Below are 18447 nucleotides of genomic sequence, written 5' to 3'. Positions count from 1 at the left end.
GTATATGTATAACTGAATCACTTTTGCTGTACACCTGAAACTAACACAGCATTGTGAATCAACTGTACTCCAATGTAAAGTAAAAAATTAAATTAAAAGAAAATTAGCTGTTGTTGGGCATAAAAGAACGAAACTGAAAGAAGAGACATAACACATCCTGAACAGCTTGATTTCCTTCCCTTGATGGGCTTCTGGTGTTTCAGGAAATGGCAATTCCATTTTACTAGTTGTTCAGTCTTAGACTTTGGGGTTACCTTTGATTAGACTTTGGGGTTACCTTTGATTCCTCTCTCTCATGCCTCCACCCTGACCCCGATAAATCCTGGAGGATCTACCTTCAAATTATATCTGGAATCTGACCATTTCTTCCTTCCTCCCTCCCTGCCTCCCTTCCTTTCTTTCTTTTTTTTTTTTTAATGGCCTCGTGGCACGTGGGATCTTAGTTCCCTGACCAGAGGTCAAAGCCACGCCCCCTGCATTGGAAGCGTGCAATCTTAACCACTGGACCACCAGGGAAGTCCCGGGAATCTGACCATTTCTTACTTACTCGACTGCCACTACCCAAGTCCGAGTCCCCGTCAACTCTTGCCCAGATCACAGCACTGGCCTCCTAACAGAACGCCCTTCTCTCCCTTTCGTCCTCTCTGTTCTCCACACATGAACCAAAGTGAGGCTCTTACTATTTGTTTTGATTCAGGTGAAGCCACTCCTTCAATGTCTCCCTACTTCACTGAAAGCAAAAGCCAAAGCCCTTCGCACCGGAGCCCCTGGACTTTCTTGACCTTTTCTCTCACTGTCGCCCTTGGGTCAGTCAGCCCGGGCACACTGGCCTCCCTGCTGATTTTACACACACCAGGGGTGCTCCTGCCCTTGGGGCTTAAACTGGTTTTTCTCTTTCCACCCAGATATTTAAGGGCCTGCTTGCTCTTTCACTCTTGTAAGTTTCTGCTCAAAACTCTGCTTATTTTTCTTCACAGCACTTACTGCCAAATGACACATATTTTCTAAATGCATTTATTCTCCGCTTCCTTCTCTCCCCGCTTTTATTCTCATTGCATAGAATATAAATTCAGTGAGAGCAGGATCTTTGTTTGGTTTATTCAGAGAGGTGCCTGGTACATAGTAGGTGCTCAATAAAATAAAAAGTGACTGAATGAAAGGATATGTGATTTATTTTCCTGAGAATCTCTAAGACATTTTATAAACATCTTATGAATCACAAGAGGTAATAATTGATTGGGACAGCCAATAATCATAAGACTCTTGAAGAAAGAAAGTTCTTATTTTTAAAACTTACAATTATCCATCCAGAATATTATAGGCGGTGGTAACCCAACTGGGGGTCTGCAGGGCAGTACCAAAGACTGGCCATTTCTAAGTGTTATTCGTTCAAGTTTTTCTTTGGTCCACAACGGTGACCCTAATGAAATAAAACAATAACTTCTAAGTTATTTCTGCATTGGAAAATAAAAAGAGCACTAGAAAGAAATATAAACCAAACTTTTGGAGAAATAGTAACTCGAAATTCATATACATTAACGACAAAAAAAATTTTAAATACGGTGTTAAAAAATGACATTAGTAGTATAAATTCTGAGTCAGCAATTCCATGTCTAAGAATTTATATTAAATAAATCCTTAAGAAGATACAAACTAATTTTTCTACAAGCGTGCCCTTCATGAAAGAATGAAAAACATTTCTATGTCAAAAGATTTGTTAAACAAATAACTGTACATGTACACCTTTGAATATCATACAGTGTTAGACATTGTATGCTTATTTATAAGATTAATATAAAATATACATGATATCTAGATAAGGCAGAAACGGTTATAAAATAGTACTTCAGAATGAGCTTGTTTTCGACATGTACATACATATCTGCCTGGGTAAAAATAGAAAGAATAGTAATTTCCTTGAATGAAAGGATTTGCGAGTAATTTTGAACTTTCTTTTTTGTTCATTTGTAATTGGTTTATTCTATAATGCACACACATTATATACATAATAAACATTTTAAAAAATGACAAGAACTTCAAATGGTTGCTGTCCTTTAAATACATGCTCTTGGGTTGTTGAGAGCATGTGGGTACTGACTATTGCAAAAAGAGCTACAAAATATCAAGATAGTGAGGTCACCCTATTTCCAGTGAAATTTTGAAATAAAAATGTTTAAAGAAATACATGCATCCCAATGTTCACAGCAGCATTATTTACAATAGCCAAGACATAGAAGCAACAACCTAAGTGTCCATCGGGCAGATGCATGGATAAAGAAGATGTGGTACATATATACAATGGAAAATATTACGCAGCCGTAAAAAAGAATGAAATTTTGCCATTTGCAGCAACATGGATGGACTTGGACGGCATATGATAAGTGAAATAAGTCTCTGTACAGAGAAAGACAAATACTGTATGATATCACTTATATGTGGAATCTAAAAATACAACAAACTAGTGAATATAACAAAAAAGCAGCAGACTCACAGATACTAGTAGTTAGCAGTGGGGAGAGGGATAGGGGGAGGGGCAGTATAGGGGTAGGGAGTCAAGAACTACAAACTCTTATGTATAAAATAAGCTACAAGGATAGGCCCCAGTGTGGCTTCCGTGCCATCCATCTCGCGGTTGCTGCCGTAGGAGACCTTGGCGGTGGCCCAGGCCACACATGCCCGCAGGCCCCCACTTGTCTCCTGTGGCAGCCTCCGTGCAGTCACCCAGGCCCAGCCAGCTGCCGGGGCTCTCATCTGCCCGTTCTCTAGTCACCGCTTACTTCAGGGTCCAGCAGATGCCAGAGACCAGGGAGACCTTGTGGAGGACCTCGCAGGGTCTGCTAGCTGCCTCCTGAGCCCACCGGGTCTTCAGAGACTCTCCGGAGAAGCTGTGTGGCTGACAGGATCTTGGTGCTCCAGCAGGGTGTCAGGCCTGTGCCTCTGAGGTGGGAGAGCCGAGTTCAGGACATTAGTCCACCAGAGACTTCCCGGCTCCATGTAATATCAAATGGCGAAAGCTCTCCCGGAGATCTCCATCTCAACGCTAAGACCCAGCTCCATTCAACAAAGAGCAAGCTACAGTGCTGGACACCCCATGCCAAACAACTAGCAAGACAGGAATACAACCCCACCCATTAGGAGAGAGGCTGTCTAAAATCATAATAAGGTCAAAGACACCCTAAAACACACCACTGGATGCAGTCGTGCCTGACAGAAAGACAAGATCCAGCCTCATCCAACAGAACACCGGCACTAGTCCCCTCCACCAGGAAGCCCACACAACCCACTGAACCAACCTTAGCCACTGGGGGCAGATACCAAAACCAACAGGAACTACGAACCTGCAGCCAGCGAAAAGGACACCCCAAATACAGTAAGTTAAGCAAAATGAAAAGACAGAAAAACACACAGCAGATGAAGAAGCAAGGTAGAAACCCACCAGACCAAACAAAGGAAGAGGAAATAGGCAGTCGACCTGAAAAAGAATTCAGAGTAATGACAGTAAAGATGATCCAAAATCTTGGAAATAGAATAGAGAAAATACAAGAAATGTTTAACAAGGACCTAGAAGAACTAAAGAGCAAACAAACAATGATGAACAACACAATAAATGAAATTAAAAATTCTCTAGATGGGTTCAATAGCAGAATAACTGAGGCAGAAGAACGGATAAGTGACCTGGAAGAAAAAATAGTGGAAATAACCACTGCAGAGCAGAATAAAGAGAAAAGAATGAAAAGAATTGAGGACAGTCTTAGAGACCTCTGGGACAACATTAAACCCACCAACATTTGAATTATAGGGGTCCAAGAAGAGGAAGAGAAAAAGAAAGGGACTGAGAAAATATTTGAAGAGATTAAAGTTGAAAACTTCCCTAATATGGGAAAGGAAATAGTCATTCAAGTCTAGGAAGTGCAGAGGCCCATACAGGATAAATCCAAGAAGAAACACGCCAAGGCACATATTAATCAAACTCTCAAAAATTAAATACAAAGAAAAAATATTAAAAGCAGCAAAGGAAAAACAACAAATAACATACAAGGGAAGCCCGATAAGGTTAACAGCTGATCTTTCAGCAGAAACTCTTTAAGCCAGAAGGAAGTGGCAAGACATATTTAAAGTGATGGAAGGGAAAAAACTACAACCAAGATTACTCTACCCAGCAAGGATCTCATTCAGATTCGATGGAGAAATTAAAACCTTTACAGACAAGCAAAAGCTAAGAGAATTCAGCACCGCCAAACCAGCTTTACAACAAATGCTAAAGGAACTTCTCTAGGCAGGAAACACAAGAGAAGGAAGAGACCTACAATAACAAACGCCAAACAATTAACAAAATGGTATTAGGAACATACATATCGATAATTACCTTAAATGTAAATGGATTAAATGCTCCAACCAAAAGACATAGACTAGCTGAATGGATACAAAAACAAGACCCATATATATGCTGTCTACAAGAGACCCACTTCAGACCTAGGGACACATACAGACTGAAAGTGAGGGGATGGAAAAAGATATTCCATGCAAATGGAAATCAAAAGGAAGCTGGAGCAGCAATTCTCGTATCAGACAAACTAGACTTAAAAATAAAGACTATTACAAGAGACAAAGAATGACACTACCTAATGATCATGGGATCAATCCAAGAAGATGTAACAATTGTAAATATTTATGTACCCAACATAGGAGCACCTCAATACATAAGGGAAATGCTAACAGCCATAAAAGGGGCAATGGACAGTAATACAATCATAGTAGGGGACTTTAACAACCCACTTTCACCTTGGACAGATCATCCAAAATGAAAATAAATAAGGAAACACAAGCTTTAAACGATACATTAAATAAGATGGACTTAATTGATATTTATAGGACATTCCACCCAAAAACAACAGAATGCACTTTCTTCTCAAGTGGTCATGGAACATTCTCCAGGATAGATCATATCTTAAGTCACAAATCAAGTCTTGGCAAATTTAAGAAAATTGAAATCGTACCAACTATCCTTTCCGACCACAATGCTATGAGACTAGATATCAACTACAGGAAAAAAATCTGTAAAAAATACAAACACATGGAGGCTAAACAATACACTACTTAATAACCAAGAGATCACTGAAGAAATCAAAGAGGAAATCAAAAAATACCTAGAAACAAATGACAATGAAAACATGACGACCCAAAATCTATGGGATGCAGCAAAAGCAATTCTAAGAGGGAAGTTTATAGCAATACAATCCTACCTCAAGAAACAAGAAGCATCTCAAATAAACAACCTAACCTTACACCTAAAGCAATTAGAGAAATAAGAACAAAAATACCCCAAAGTTAGCAGAAGGAAAGAAATCATAAAAATCAGATCAGAAATAAATGAAAAAGAAATGAAGGAAATGATAGCAAAGATCAATAAAACTAAAAGCTGGGTGTTTGAGAAGATAAACAAAATTGATAAACCATTAGCCAGACTCATCAAGAAAAAAAGGGAGAAGACTCAAATCAATATAATTATAAATGAAAAAGGAGAAGTAACAACTGACACTGTAGAAATACAAAGAATCATGAGAGATTACTATAAACAACTCTATGCCAATAAAATGGACAACCCGGAAGAAATGGACAAATTCTTAGAAAAGCACAACCTTCCAGGACTGAACCAGGAAGAAATAGAAAATATAAACAGATGAATCACATGCACTGAAACTGACACTGTGATTTAAAATCTTCTAACAAACAAAAGCCCAGGACCAGATGGCTTCACAGGCGAATACTATCAAACATTTAGAGAAGAACTAACACCTATCCTTCTCAAACTCCACCAAAATATAGCAGAGGGAGGAACACTCCCAAACTCATTCTACGAGGCCACCATCACCCTGACACCAAAACCAGAAAAGAAACTACAAAAAAAGAAAACTAAAGGCCAATATCACTAATGAACATAGATGCAAAGATCCTCAACAAAATACTAGCAAACAGAATCCAACAGCACATTAAAAGGATCATACACCATGATCAAGTGGAGTTTATCCCAGGAATGCAAGGATTCTTCAATATATGCAAATCAATCAATGTAATAAACCATATTAACAAATTGAAGGAGAAAACTCATATGATCATCTCAATAGATGCAGAAAAAGCTTTTGACAAATTTCATCACCCGTGTATGATAAAAACCCTCCAGTAAGTAGGCATAGAGGGAACTTACCTCAACATAATAAAGGCCATATATGACAAACCCACAGCCAGCATCATTCTCAATGATGAAAAACTGAAACCACTTCCTCTAAGATCAGGAACAAGACAATTTTGTCTGCTCTCACCACTATTATTCAACGTTTTGGAACTTTTAGCCACAACAATCAGAGAAGAAAAAGAAATAAAAGGAATCCAAATCAGAAAAGAAGAAGTAAAGCTGTCACTGTTTGTAGATGACATGATTCTATACACAGAGAATCCTAAAGAGGCTACCAGAAAACTACTAGAGCTAATCAATGAATTTGGTAAAGTAGCAGGATACAAAGTTAACATACAGAAATCTCTTGCATTCCTATACACTAATGATGAAAAATCCGAAAGAGAAATTAAGGAAACACTCCCATTTACCACTGCAACAGAAAGAATAAAATGCCTAGGAATAAACCTACCTAAGGAGGTAAAAGACCTATACTCAGACACTGATGAAAGAAATTAAAGATGACACAAACAGATGGAGAGATATACCATGTTCTTGGATTGGAAGAATCAGTATTGTGAAAATGACTCCACTACCCAAAGCAATCTACAGATTCAATGCAATCCCTATCAAACTACCAATGGCATTTTCCACAGAACTAGAACAAAAAAATCTCACAATTTGTATGGGAAGACCCCGAAGAGCCAAAGCAATTTGAGAAAGAAAAATGGAGCTGGTGGAATCAGGCTACCTGACTTCAGACTATACTACAAAGCTACAGTAATCCAAACAGTATGGTACTGGCACAAAAATAGAAATATAGATCAATGGAACAGGATACAAAGCCCAGAGATAAACCCATGCACATATGGCCACCTTATCTTTGATAAAGGAGGCAAGAATATACAATGGAGAAAAGACAGCCTCTTCAATAAATGGTCCTGGAAAACTGTATAGCTACATGTAAAAGAATGAAATTAGAACACTCCCTAACACCATAAATAAAAATAAAATCAAAATGGATTACAGACCTAAATGTAAGGCCAGATACTATAAAACTCTTAGAGGAAAACATAGGCAGAACACTCCATGACATAAATCACAGCAAGATCCTTTTTGACCCACCTCCTAGAGAAATGGAAATAAAACCAAAAAGAAACAAATGGGACCTAATGAAACTTAAAAGCTTTTGCACAGCAAAGGAAACCATAAACAAGATGAAAAGACAACCCTCAGAATGGGAGAAAATATTTGCAAATGAAGCAACTGACAAAGGATTAATCTCCAAAATTTATGCAGCTCCATATTAAAAAAACAAACAACCCAATCCAAAAATGGCCAGAAGACCTAAGTAGACATTTCTCCAAAGAAGATAAACAGATTGCCAACAAACACATGAAAGGATGCTCAACATCACTAATCATTAGAGATATGTAAATCAAAACTATAATGAGGTATCACCTTACACCAGTCAGAATGGGTATCATCAAAATATCTACAAACAATAAATGCTGGAAAGGGTGTGGAGAAAAGGGAACCCTCTTGCACTTTTGGTGGGAATGTAAATTGATACAGCCACTATGGAGAACGGTATTGAGGTTCCTTAAAAAACTAAAAATAGAACTACCATATGACCCAGCAATCCCACTACGGGGTATATACCGTGAGAAAACCATAATTCAAAAAGAGTCGTGTACCATAATGTTCAGTGAAGCACTATTTACAATAGCCAGGACACGGAAGCAACCTAAGTGTCCATCGACAGATGAATGGGTAAAGAAGATGTGGCACATATATACAATGCAATATTACTCAGTCATAAATGGAAATGAAATTGAGCTATTTGTAGTGAGGTGAATGGACCTAGAGTCTGTCCTACAGAGTGAAGTAAGTCAGAAAGAGAAAAACAAATACCGTATACTGACACATATATATGGAATCTAAAAAAAAAAAAAAAAGGTCATGAAGAACCTGGGGCAAGATGGGAATAAAGATGCAGACCTACTAGAGAATGGACTTGAGGACACAGGGAGGGGGAAGGGTAAGCTGGGACGAAGTGAGAGAGTGGTAGTGTACATATGGACATATATACACTACCAAATGTAAAATAGATAGCTAGCGGGAAGCAGTCGCATAGCACAGGGAGATCAGCCCGGTGCTTTGTGACCACCTAGATGGGTGGGATAAGGAGGGTGGGACGGACACGCAACAGGGAGGAGATATGAGGATATATGTATATGTATAGCTGATTCAGTTTGTTATAAAGTAGAAACACACCATTGTAAAGCAATTATACTCCAATAAAGATGTTAAAAAATAATAAGCTACAGGGATATATTGTACAACATGGGGGATACAGCCAATATTTTACAATATCTATGAATGGAGTATAACATTTAAAAATTGTACACCTGTAACTTTTATAATATTGTACATCAACCGTACTTCAATTAAAAAAACATTTAAAGAAATAACACTTAGACCTCAATTACCCATTTCATACTTAATTTATTTCCATCTGGCTGTTTGGAGTATGCTTAAATATAAGATTCATGAGAAATTAATGATTAGATCAATTTGAGGAAAAATACACTTTCCTTACCCCTGGTGTTTTATTCTGGACTTGTACAAAAGACACGTTGGATTGACAAAGCATTAGGCTGAGGAATTGAGGTCAAGTGGAAAGGGGTGATGATTTTCAGAGTATTGGAATCAATTCCATTACTTTCTTGTAATGGTATTTAGATGGTGTAACAGATGCTGGGGTTGGAGCTATACTTTAAAAAGGGTCCTGTTTGGTGAACAGGTCCGACTTACTGGATGGACGGATGACAATGTTATTAGAAATTGCAGCCCCGCGTTCGTTCCTGGCTGTACACTGATAAACTCCTTCATAGGTCTCTGCTTTCCCCTCGCTCATGATGTTGACTGTGAGGGTTCCCGAGCCAGACTTCATGGTGACAAGAGGGTCTTTATCTATGTCGAAATGAGTCCCATTTCGGGTCCAGGAGAAACTGCCCAACGCATAAAGGATTAAGCTTGTTTACAGCCCAGAAAAACAGGATTATTTCCTCTCTAACAAATTCCTAGCAATTTTATGGATTTCTAAATAACGATTAGATTTTAGTATTCAGCAAAAGAACAATAGGCTCCACACCTAAAATGTTTCATTGAATTATGACTTAGAAAAAGGTGCCGGCCATACATACTAAGGTACATGTCTTCATTAGAACTAACCAAAATCTGACTCAATAAAGAAATCATGCATACAGATTGCCTGTCATCTTTCAAAGAAAACATAGGAAGTAGGTCTCCGAGGCACACTCTCTTAGAGCTTTATTAGCATTTTAATTGTAAACTCCATTGTTCATAGAATTGATAACCTGCCTATAAAGATTTGCTCTGGGCTGAAGTGTAAGAAGAAAGGCCTTCACAAGTACTAATATATGTGTGTGTTTAAAAGTGATCAGACCAGTGTCAAGTTACCAAAATGCAAAGTATGAGTTGGGAGGAGAGGAAACATGAGCTCATTGGTGTTTTAAGTGTCGGTTATTAAAAGTGATCACTGTATATCAAATATATTTTGAGAATTTTTAATTCTAGAGATGATTTTTGTAAATTTCTTAGGAAGTATTTCAAATTGTCAACTGAAAGTCTTCTTTTTCAGTTTTATTTATGTAAAAGACTGCCTTATATAAAAGTCTCAGTGCCCAAGTCATCAAATACTTGATAACTGGTCACAAATTAACAATGGCCATGCTCTTAACAAAAGCATGAATCTCTGAACTTTCCCATGATTTCCAAGCCCTCCTGGATTTCCCCTCCCGCTGCTTATCCTTATAGCAGGAGTTGTCACAACTCCTAGGGTAGGGGACAGGGGTGTTGGCTGCTGCTGGCTTATTGTAGGTAGAGGCCAGGGATGCTGCAAAGTATCCCACAATGCACAGAAAAGCTCTTGTCTCCACAGCAAAAAAATTGCCCAGCCCAAAATATCAATAGAGCTGAGATGGAGAAATCCTGCCTAACAGCTACAGGAGGTAGTAATTAAATGTTAAACTAAAAGGGGTGTCATCAAAGGACATCACATTAGGGCCTGAGTGCTCAAGGGTTTCTAATAATATGACAGAAGAGTTTGTTTTGAAGCCATCCTTTGATGGAAGTTTTTGGTATACTTTGGTAATTTTTTCCTCCGGTGCTAGTCTGTGATAGATTAATAAGGCTCGTCATAGACAAACTTGGAAATAAAATAGTGAGAAAATTTCCCTTCTTTATAACTTAAAAAAATACACATGATCTCTCAAAAATAATGATCTAACTCTCCAGAATTTCCATATACTACTGGACAAGTTACAGATCATCCACTAAGGAGCTGTGGGACCTTGGATAGGTTAACCTGGCATTACTGGGCATCAGTTCCCATCTATAAGATATACTGGTTGGACCAGATAATGTCTAATGTCTCTCCCAACTCTAAAAGGCTGTACAGTGCGCATGCCAAGGTGCATATGGAGAATCCTGAGTGCTGAACACTGCCATGTTTGGAAAACCACTTGGGGCTACTTTATAGACTTGTAGAGAACTTGGAGAGATCTTCGAAGTTGTCAAGTTCAACTTCTTTATTTTACATTTATCTGTAAACTGAGGCCCACAGAGAAGGAATTTGCCCATGTCATAAAGCCATCAGAAGGCTCTTTCCACACCTTCCCACAATTTTTTAGCATATCACAGAAAGGTATCAGTATGGAAATGCAACCATCTGGGTTTTTAAGAAGGACCAACAGAATTTAATTAAGCAGAGAGACAAAACAATGAACCTACAAATGATACTTTAATAATATGCAGGACCTGAAATTAACTTCAACATGAATATCAATGCTTATTATCAGTATTATAACAGCACAAAGCACACCCACCTTGGAGGAGGTTTCCCTTTGGCCTCACACTGGATTACAATATTCTCCCGTGGGTCAATAATGTAATCTTTTGGAGACTGTTGAGTAATGGTTGGAGGTTGTACCACTTAATGGTAGAAAGAAGAACAATGTAAAGAAATAAATCATTTAATATCATAATAGCAATCACTTTTTTCTATATCAAAATCACTTACCCTAGACTAAATATTCTCCAAATGTTTCTAGTAATTTCCACCGTGGTAACACACTCCCTCAGCAGATTTTTTAGCTAGCTAAAAGACTCCTAAAATTTTGGAGTCAAGGCATAACTCCCTTTTGGTAACTTTACATGTGCTCATAAAGCCCATTTCCCCACTCTGAAAGTATGGGAAAATAATTACCAACATAAGCTTAATATTAAGATAGTTTCATTTCTGATGTAACAATGAGAAATTTCTCTGATAGCTTTGATTCAAATGATGCCTTTCAATGAAATTTAAGTTATGAGGTAAATTTGCATCTTTCTTGGGAAAGAGTTACGGACTTGTAGTTCATGACTGGGCTCATGTAAATTAATACATTGGTAACAAATATATTTGAGAAGCTAACGTGAAAAAGATGGTTAAAATCAGAGACTTGACATGTCTTATTAGAGCCAGGAGGTAGGTGGCTACTAGAAGCAAAGATAAAACAAACTTCTTTAGAAGAGAAATTGAATTGGGAAGCTCTCTGTTTTAGGAAACAATATTCTCATTTCACTCTTCAAAGTGTTATCTGATCATTTATTATCAAATTGTAGGAAGAAGCTGTTCTGATCTGGAGCAACTGAACCTGAAAAAAGCTGGTACGTGGACATTTGATGTTCAGGTCACTCTAAGATTACCACGTCTTCCTTCTTGTGAAATCAGAACCACAGAGTGTAGAACAGGAAGGGACTGGGGAAATAATCCATTTCAACTTCTTTTGTTGCTCAGAGCAGCAAAATAGCTTGACTAGGAAGGCACAAAGCAGAGAAGAGAAGCAAACTCTCCTGGTGGAAGCCACTGCCTTGCACAACTCGAAGGAGAGCTGTTTACACAGACCGGTGGTTCTCAACCAGGGGCCATTTGCCCCCAGTCCTTGGGGGACATCTGGCCACATCCAGAGTCCATTTTGGTTGTCACCACTGGGATGGGGGTGGTCCTGGCATCTGGTGGGTAGAGGCCAGGGATGCTGCTAAACATCTTACAATGTACAGGACATCTTTACCATGTAAAGACTTATCTGGATCATTTTTCATATTCTGGATCGTCCCTTTCCTCTCCACCTATGCTCTGTGCTTCCTCTGTGAAACTTCTTCCACCTGTCAATCAAGTATTTCCCAAAGCTTAATAATCGTCCTCAGCTTTTGTCTTTCTTTCCTGTGGTGAATTGTTGCCAGGGCTAAATTGATCATTTCCATGTTCAATGCCTTATAAATCTGTAAACATGGATCTCTTCTCTTGCTTTGTCTGCAGTCTCGGGGCTGTTCACCAGACGTCTCTTACTAAACATCCAAATAACACCTAAAATATAGATAAAAAATGAAACTCATAATTGCCATCATTTATTGTGCACCTATTAACTGCGGGATACTACTGCACAGCGTCAATTTCAACTCCTTTAGCAAGATCCATCCCTTCCTCGTCCTCCTTAGCCAGCTGCTCTTCCCAGCCTCTAGCACTGTTCACAGGACACTCATGCTTCTAGCCGGCAGTTACCAAAGCTGGTTAACAGTTTGGGCTAGTGGTTAAGAACTAGTAGTCTATTTCTTACCAGCTGTGAGACTTCAAGCAAGTTTCTTAACTTCTGTAAGCCCTCGTTTCCACAGAGGAAAAACAGGGTTTAAAAGTAGTATCTACCTCCTAGAGTTGCTGGGAAAATTAAATAAAATAATTTGTGTAAAATTCTTAGTACATTCCAGTCCTATAATGGTTCAGTGATGTTAGCTATAAACATTTTTAATTAGACCAGCTTCACTTTGGAGTGATCCTTCAGGCTTTGGGAGTAGAGAGTTTGGGATGATGGAAAGAAGCCTAGAATTTCCCACTCAGGGACTGGTGGGCATAGGTGGTGGGTAGGGGGATTTTTAGGAGTGACTCAGTCCAATTCTTTGTGCTTTTCTGTAAGTGACAGAGGTGCAAGGGTAATGGTTGCAGACCCAGAACTTCTATTCATGTGTCTGTAACAGAGCTGGGTTAGCTGCCACGCATAACTGCTAAGAGTTTAGCACCTACATGTACCTCTTTGAAGCGTGCTTAGGTCAACTGGCAACTAACAAGGGCTTTGAAGTAATAAGGGGAAAAGGTGGTTTTATATAATTTTCCTGGCTAATCTAATATCAAAGAATCTTTCAAATGCCTGAAAACTACTTTTTTAGGTAGATGACAGATGTTGCCCTACTGTCAGGGGCAGCAGTTATAGATTAGAGCACGCCACTCAGAGATGATGTGAATGGGGGTGCCTGTCTTTTGCACACATCAAAACAATTCTCCAACTCTCTGGGCCATTATACTGATGACACTTAGAAACACTAGTCTACCCAGTCCTACAGGTTGAAGAAGTTTGACAGCGAACTCGGGTGAAGCATTTTCATGCACCCACCTCCTATATATACCCAAAGACATGTTTTTATTCCAGCAAGCCTTTAACAGCATTTAGAACCAGACATTCTCTTCAAATTTTGTGAATTTTCTCACTGAGTTACATCAGATGTGAACAAAGCTCAGAAGTTAGTAGCCCAGAATACTGGTAAAAGAAAGACAGTAATACCTGAGTCTTCAGAATTCATGCAAGGAATAGATTAAACCTGCTTCTTGGAATTTAAATGCAATGATTAGCCACAGTAAACACACACGCTTGAAAAGACATTAGTCACGAAAACAAAATCGTGCATTTTAATTCACAGCATTCATTCAAAAACAAAGACACAGTCAAATTTTCACACTGCCTGGTAATGACGGAAAGACACTTACAGTCTTCAAGAAGTTTTGCTTTTTCCCCAGCAATATCAGCAGGTGAGTGGGCAAACAGGATTAAAGAAAACCAGGTGTTAGTAATAAGAACGTTAGCACCCTGAAGATAAAAGGGGCATCTTGCCTATTTTATTTGACCTGAAAAACCAGTAGAGCAAAGACGGAGGTTGTGAAGTAGCAAGAGAAAGAAACTCCCATTAAAGGTTTTGTTTATTCCTGAAGCAGACCTTTCTACATCCACATATGGAAGAACAAAAGGGATGCTGTAGGCCAAAAAATGATTCTGCCAGGAATAGGAATGGCTAATTCCATTCCATACGTGTTGTGCTGGACAAGTAATTACATTCAATTTGAAAAACAGCTGAAATCTACAATTAATCTGAGTTGTCACATACTGTGTTGTGTCTGATCCTATTACCCGAGACATCACTACGCACATGGTGACAATACCTAACAATGGGACATTGCTACAATGACAGCGCTCCATCCAAGCTAAATCCAACACTGATCTGAGGTTTTTAGATTTCTACGGTTAATCGCCAAGTAGGTAATTGCACTTTTCAGACTGCTAGCATGTTTCTGCTTCAGAATTCCTCAGTCACCCAGGCTTTGCTAGTACCCACCCCAAGGAGCGGCTCATGGAAAGGGGGGATAAGGAAGAGGGGCAGGGAAGAAATGACATTAGCATGCAGTTCACATGATTCTGCTGTGCTGCCTGTCATTACTACTTGCAAAGGTTAATGCAGGAGCACCTGGGTTGCCTGTGACTTTCTTTTCATCATGGTTCTGCTGTTCTCCATTAGCAGCGATAATTGAGTTAGCCGTAGGTGACTGTTTCCCTCTGATTGTAAGACTGAGCAGTCAGATTAAAGGGGAACATATTTAACAGAAGAGAGAACAAAAGCGTTTCTCTCAAATGCTCTTTCTTCTACACATCCATTAGGGCAAATGCTTACTTAGGCATTCCAACTCCAATGGGCTTAACCAATCATATCTCTCTCTTTTTTTTAACTGAAATTAAGGTCACTGAATGAATATCTTTTGAAAAGAAGGAGAACGTTGCATTTTCTTACACTTTAGACTAAAGATGCACAGAAAAGGGAGTCAACAAAGTATGGGGCCAATCACATCTCTTCTTAATTGTCTCCCCACTGGCAGTTGCAACCTCATTGGCAAAAAAAAAACCTGACATCCCAACAATAGAATCGCCCCGGGAAAGTGTACCTTCCTTGTACCTTGGAAAGCTCGCCAAACAGATGTTCTATTCAAGAAGCTAATGGATTTAAAGAGGTCATGCTGATTAGGGATGAAGAATAAACCAATTCTGAAGTACAGTAATAGTCCAGATTTCAAATTCTGCTTTCCGTTGCGGGAAAAATGACCCGTTGGCTCCTAGCATTATCTTTATTTCTTACAAACAGGCCACCCAGCCCAGGGAGAGTGCAGTATATACAGTACTTTATTCAGGAAAGGGTGGGCTCCTATAGTAGCTGTTACTTGCTCCACTTTTTTTTTTTTTTTTTTGTGGTATGTGAGCCTCTCACTGCTGTGGCCTCTCCCGTTGCGGAGCACAGGCTCCGGACGCGCAGGCTCAGCGGCCATGGCTCACGGGCCCAGCCGCTCTGCAGCATGTGGGATCTTCCCGGACCGGGGCACGAACCCGTGTCCCCTGCATCGGCAGGCGGACTCACAACCATTGTGCCACCAGGGAAGCCCACTTGTTCCATTTTAAATAGTAATTTTGCCGAAGACTTGTTTCATTCTCAACATTGACATCTTGGTTTTTCATCACCGTTTTAAAAACAAAGACCTCTCACTAGGCTTTAGATAAGATATAGTTCCTAGCTCTAAACTCATATTTAAGATCCAAAACTCAAAAGTGAATTGTGCCTTGTTTGAATCCAGAGAAACGAGCTGTGGGTAGTTTGGGGATACAGAGGGGCGTGGGGTTGGCTGAGAGATGATCTTTTCACTCTTAGCATATGAAGAAAGAAGGTGGAGATGCGAGGACAGGATAAACGGGGTGTGTGGGGGGTCTCTGTGATCATTTTAAAGCGATTTCTATAGTTTTCTTGCGGGACTGCTTCTATAAAGAGTTGCCTGCTGGGAGGATCAGGGTAGCTCACGATTCACTCCTTCTCTGGTCAGCCCCCCCATGGTACACCAAAAGCACCTGAGGGGAGGGAAAGATAATGACAGGGAAGGGACAATGTGTCTGCGATTCAATGGCCATTTCTAGGGTCTGATTCTTTATAAACACAGGGTGCTGAAGGTAAAAGCCAGATTAGTTTTGATTCACTTTTCAGGATCACACGGACATCTCCTCCATCCCCACGGTTCAGAGTGATGGTAAATGCCGGGGAGGGTCTGACTCCCGGGCCTAAGAGCTTTCCAACGTTAATACTTACGATCAAGAGGGACTTCCAGTGCACTAATCATCTGGCACAGGAAGAGTATCAGGGGTGCTCTGCTTGCAGATAAGTGCTTCTTTTTCGGCATCATTATTTTAAGCTGCATTAGCTGAACTCCCGCTGAGCCCCACAAGCTGAATTTCCTTTTCTTCTTTCACAAAAGATGTGTGTGCAACGTTTAAATAAGTCTCATGCAGGAAACTGAAAAAGGATAGGAGAAGAATTATAGTGCACTTTTGAAAAAAGGAGGAAATGAAGAGAGGAAGTCGGCAGCACAGAAAATCAGTTCTGTATTATACATGAACTCTAAATGGAACTCTAACTTTTAAATATTTCACTCTGAAGACTGAGAGACTCATTTATTCATAAATCAGCTAAAATTAGGTCAGAAATATTTGTAGGGATGTCAAGCAAAATCTGTCACCTTTGCCACCCTTCTGGTTTTCCCGTTTTAAATATCTGCTTTATATTAGAGGCTACCATGTTCCTAATAGATCAGGAAAACTTGGCTTATAAATCGGTTAGAAGGTGTGCCTTTGAAGGGGAGGCCTAATGGCTTCTCCTTTCTAGAGATTACCACTGGGAAAGTTCAGGGCATGGTTGCCAATTTGCTTCAACCCCCAAACACTGATTTACCGGTTCAACCACCAAGAATTCTGGCCTTCTCCATCTCCTACCTAGACGGTGGCAACAGCTATGCCTGGGCTCTGAGTTCCAGGTCTTCCTCACTGCAGTCACCCTCCTAAACAGTGCTGATTAGTTTTCCTAAGGGTCTTGGTTAAATACTGGGAGTAGCCCCATGGGACCTACCCGATTAAAGTTCAATATATCCTTAAATAAGTAATACAAAAACTTGAATGACCTGGTCTCAATTTATCCCACCAACCTCATTTCCCTCTATTGTCATGTAAGTATTTTGCCTAATTGTCTGATTCTGCTTTGCTTTCTTGGGTCAATCCTTCAGTACGCTTCGAATTTTCCTAACTTCTTGCCTTGGTTTATTCTATTCCTTTTACCTGGAATGCCCTCTCCACCCTATTTCCTCAACAATGTCCAATGGGTTTCTTTATAGAGCGTTTACTGGGTTGGCCAAAAAGTTCGTTTGGGTTTTCTGTAACATCTTATGACAAAACCTGAACGAACTTTTTGGCCAACCCAACATGAGCTGATCACTCAAACTAGAAGGCATTTCTCTCTCTCTGAGAATCTCTGAAATTACGTTTTATTCATCACATATAGTGTACAGGTAGATACAGTGATAGACTTTTTTTGGGGTATGCATACTCTCTCCCCTACTCCTTCAGGCAAAGGTTGAGCCTCTCCCATCTTTGTATTCCTCTCCTATCACCTAAGGTAGTATGCCCTGCACATGAAAGTACCAAGAGAACACGAGCACACAGAATACAGACCTCTGTCCTACAACAGACCTCTACCTGGAATGACAGGTTTAATCACAGCTTCTCATCAATAAAGAGAAGTGTGAGTGACCAATGGCTCTCTTGCGAAGGTAGGGGTGTCATTATTATAAACTAAGATTGTTCTTACAGCTTAATTACTGGTGTAATCGTGTATTTTTAAAATGTCCATCTTTCCCACTGAACTGAAAGCCTCGAAGGGTAGGGACAACATCTTTCCTGTTCCCCACTGTGTCCTCAGAGCTCATCACAGTGCCTGGCACAGTGCCTGGTAGGGAGTAAATAAATATTGGTAGGAAAAAAGGGAAGGAGGGAAAGGGGAAAGGTGAGGTTGTAGTCAGATAGGCACTCTGACCACAGTCTGCCTGTGGCTATATTTATATTTACACTACTTGGTTTAAAAACCAAACTCTTGTCAATATGGTCAAAGTAGTTGGCATATCATGTCTGTGTATGGAAGAGAGCTTAAATGTATAAAAGAAAAATGAAACAATGCTGACAACATGTGTTTTGCTAGCAGCTGAGTTCTGATTCGAACCGGATTATAATTATAGTTGGACATTT

General features: G+C 39.7%; 1 protein-coding gene across 20 annotated transcripts in view; it reads right to left on the bottom strand.

Annotated features, from left to right (window-relative positions):
- The window catches only part of NRCAM (neuronal cell adhesion molecule), a gene marked incomplete at both ends in the record, with an annotated part of 90331 nt that extends 73757 nt beyond the window's left edge, over positions 1 to 16574 (bottom strand). For 13 of the 20 annotated variants that reach the window (XM_082846878.1, XM_082846892.1, XM_082846889.1 and 10 more), the window contains 5 exons: positions 1298 to 1420; positions 8990 to 9186; positions 11086 to 11191; positions 14058 to 14075; positions 16466 to 16574. In XM_082846878.1, the coding sequence (XP_082703004.1) occupies positions 1298 to 1420; positions 8990 to 9186; positions 11086 to 11191; positions 14058 to 14075; positions 16466 to 16574 (553 nt within the window). The remainder of the gene's footprint in view (positions 1 to 1297; positions 1421 to 8989; positions 9187 to 11085; positions 11192 to 14057; positions 14076 to 16465) is intronic. The other 7 variants (XM_082846893.1, XM_082846894.1, XM_082846897.1 and 4 more) reach the window with 1 other exon arrangement.
- Between the last annotated feature and the right edge of the window lie 1873 nt (positions 16575 to 18447).

Source organism: Leucopleurus acutus (assembly GCF_964270905.1).
Source record: "Leucopleurus acutus genome assembly, chromosome: 9".
NCBI lineage: Eukaryota > Metazoa > Chordata > Mammalia > Artiodactyla > Delphinidae > Leucopleurus > Leucopleurus acutus.
The sequence above is the reverse complement of the archived record's forward strand: the minus strand, read 5'-3'. Positions and strand labels throughout refer to the sequence as shown.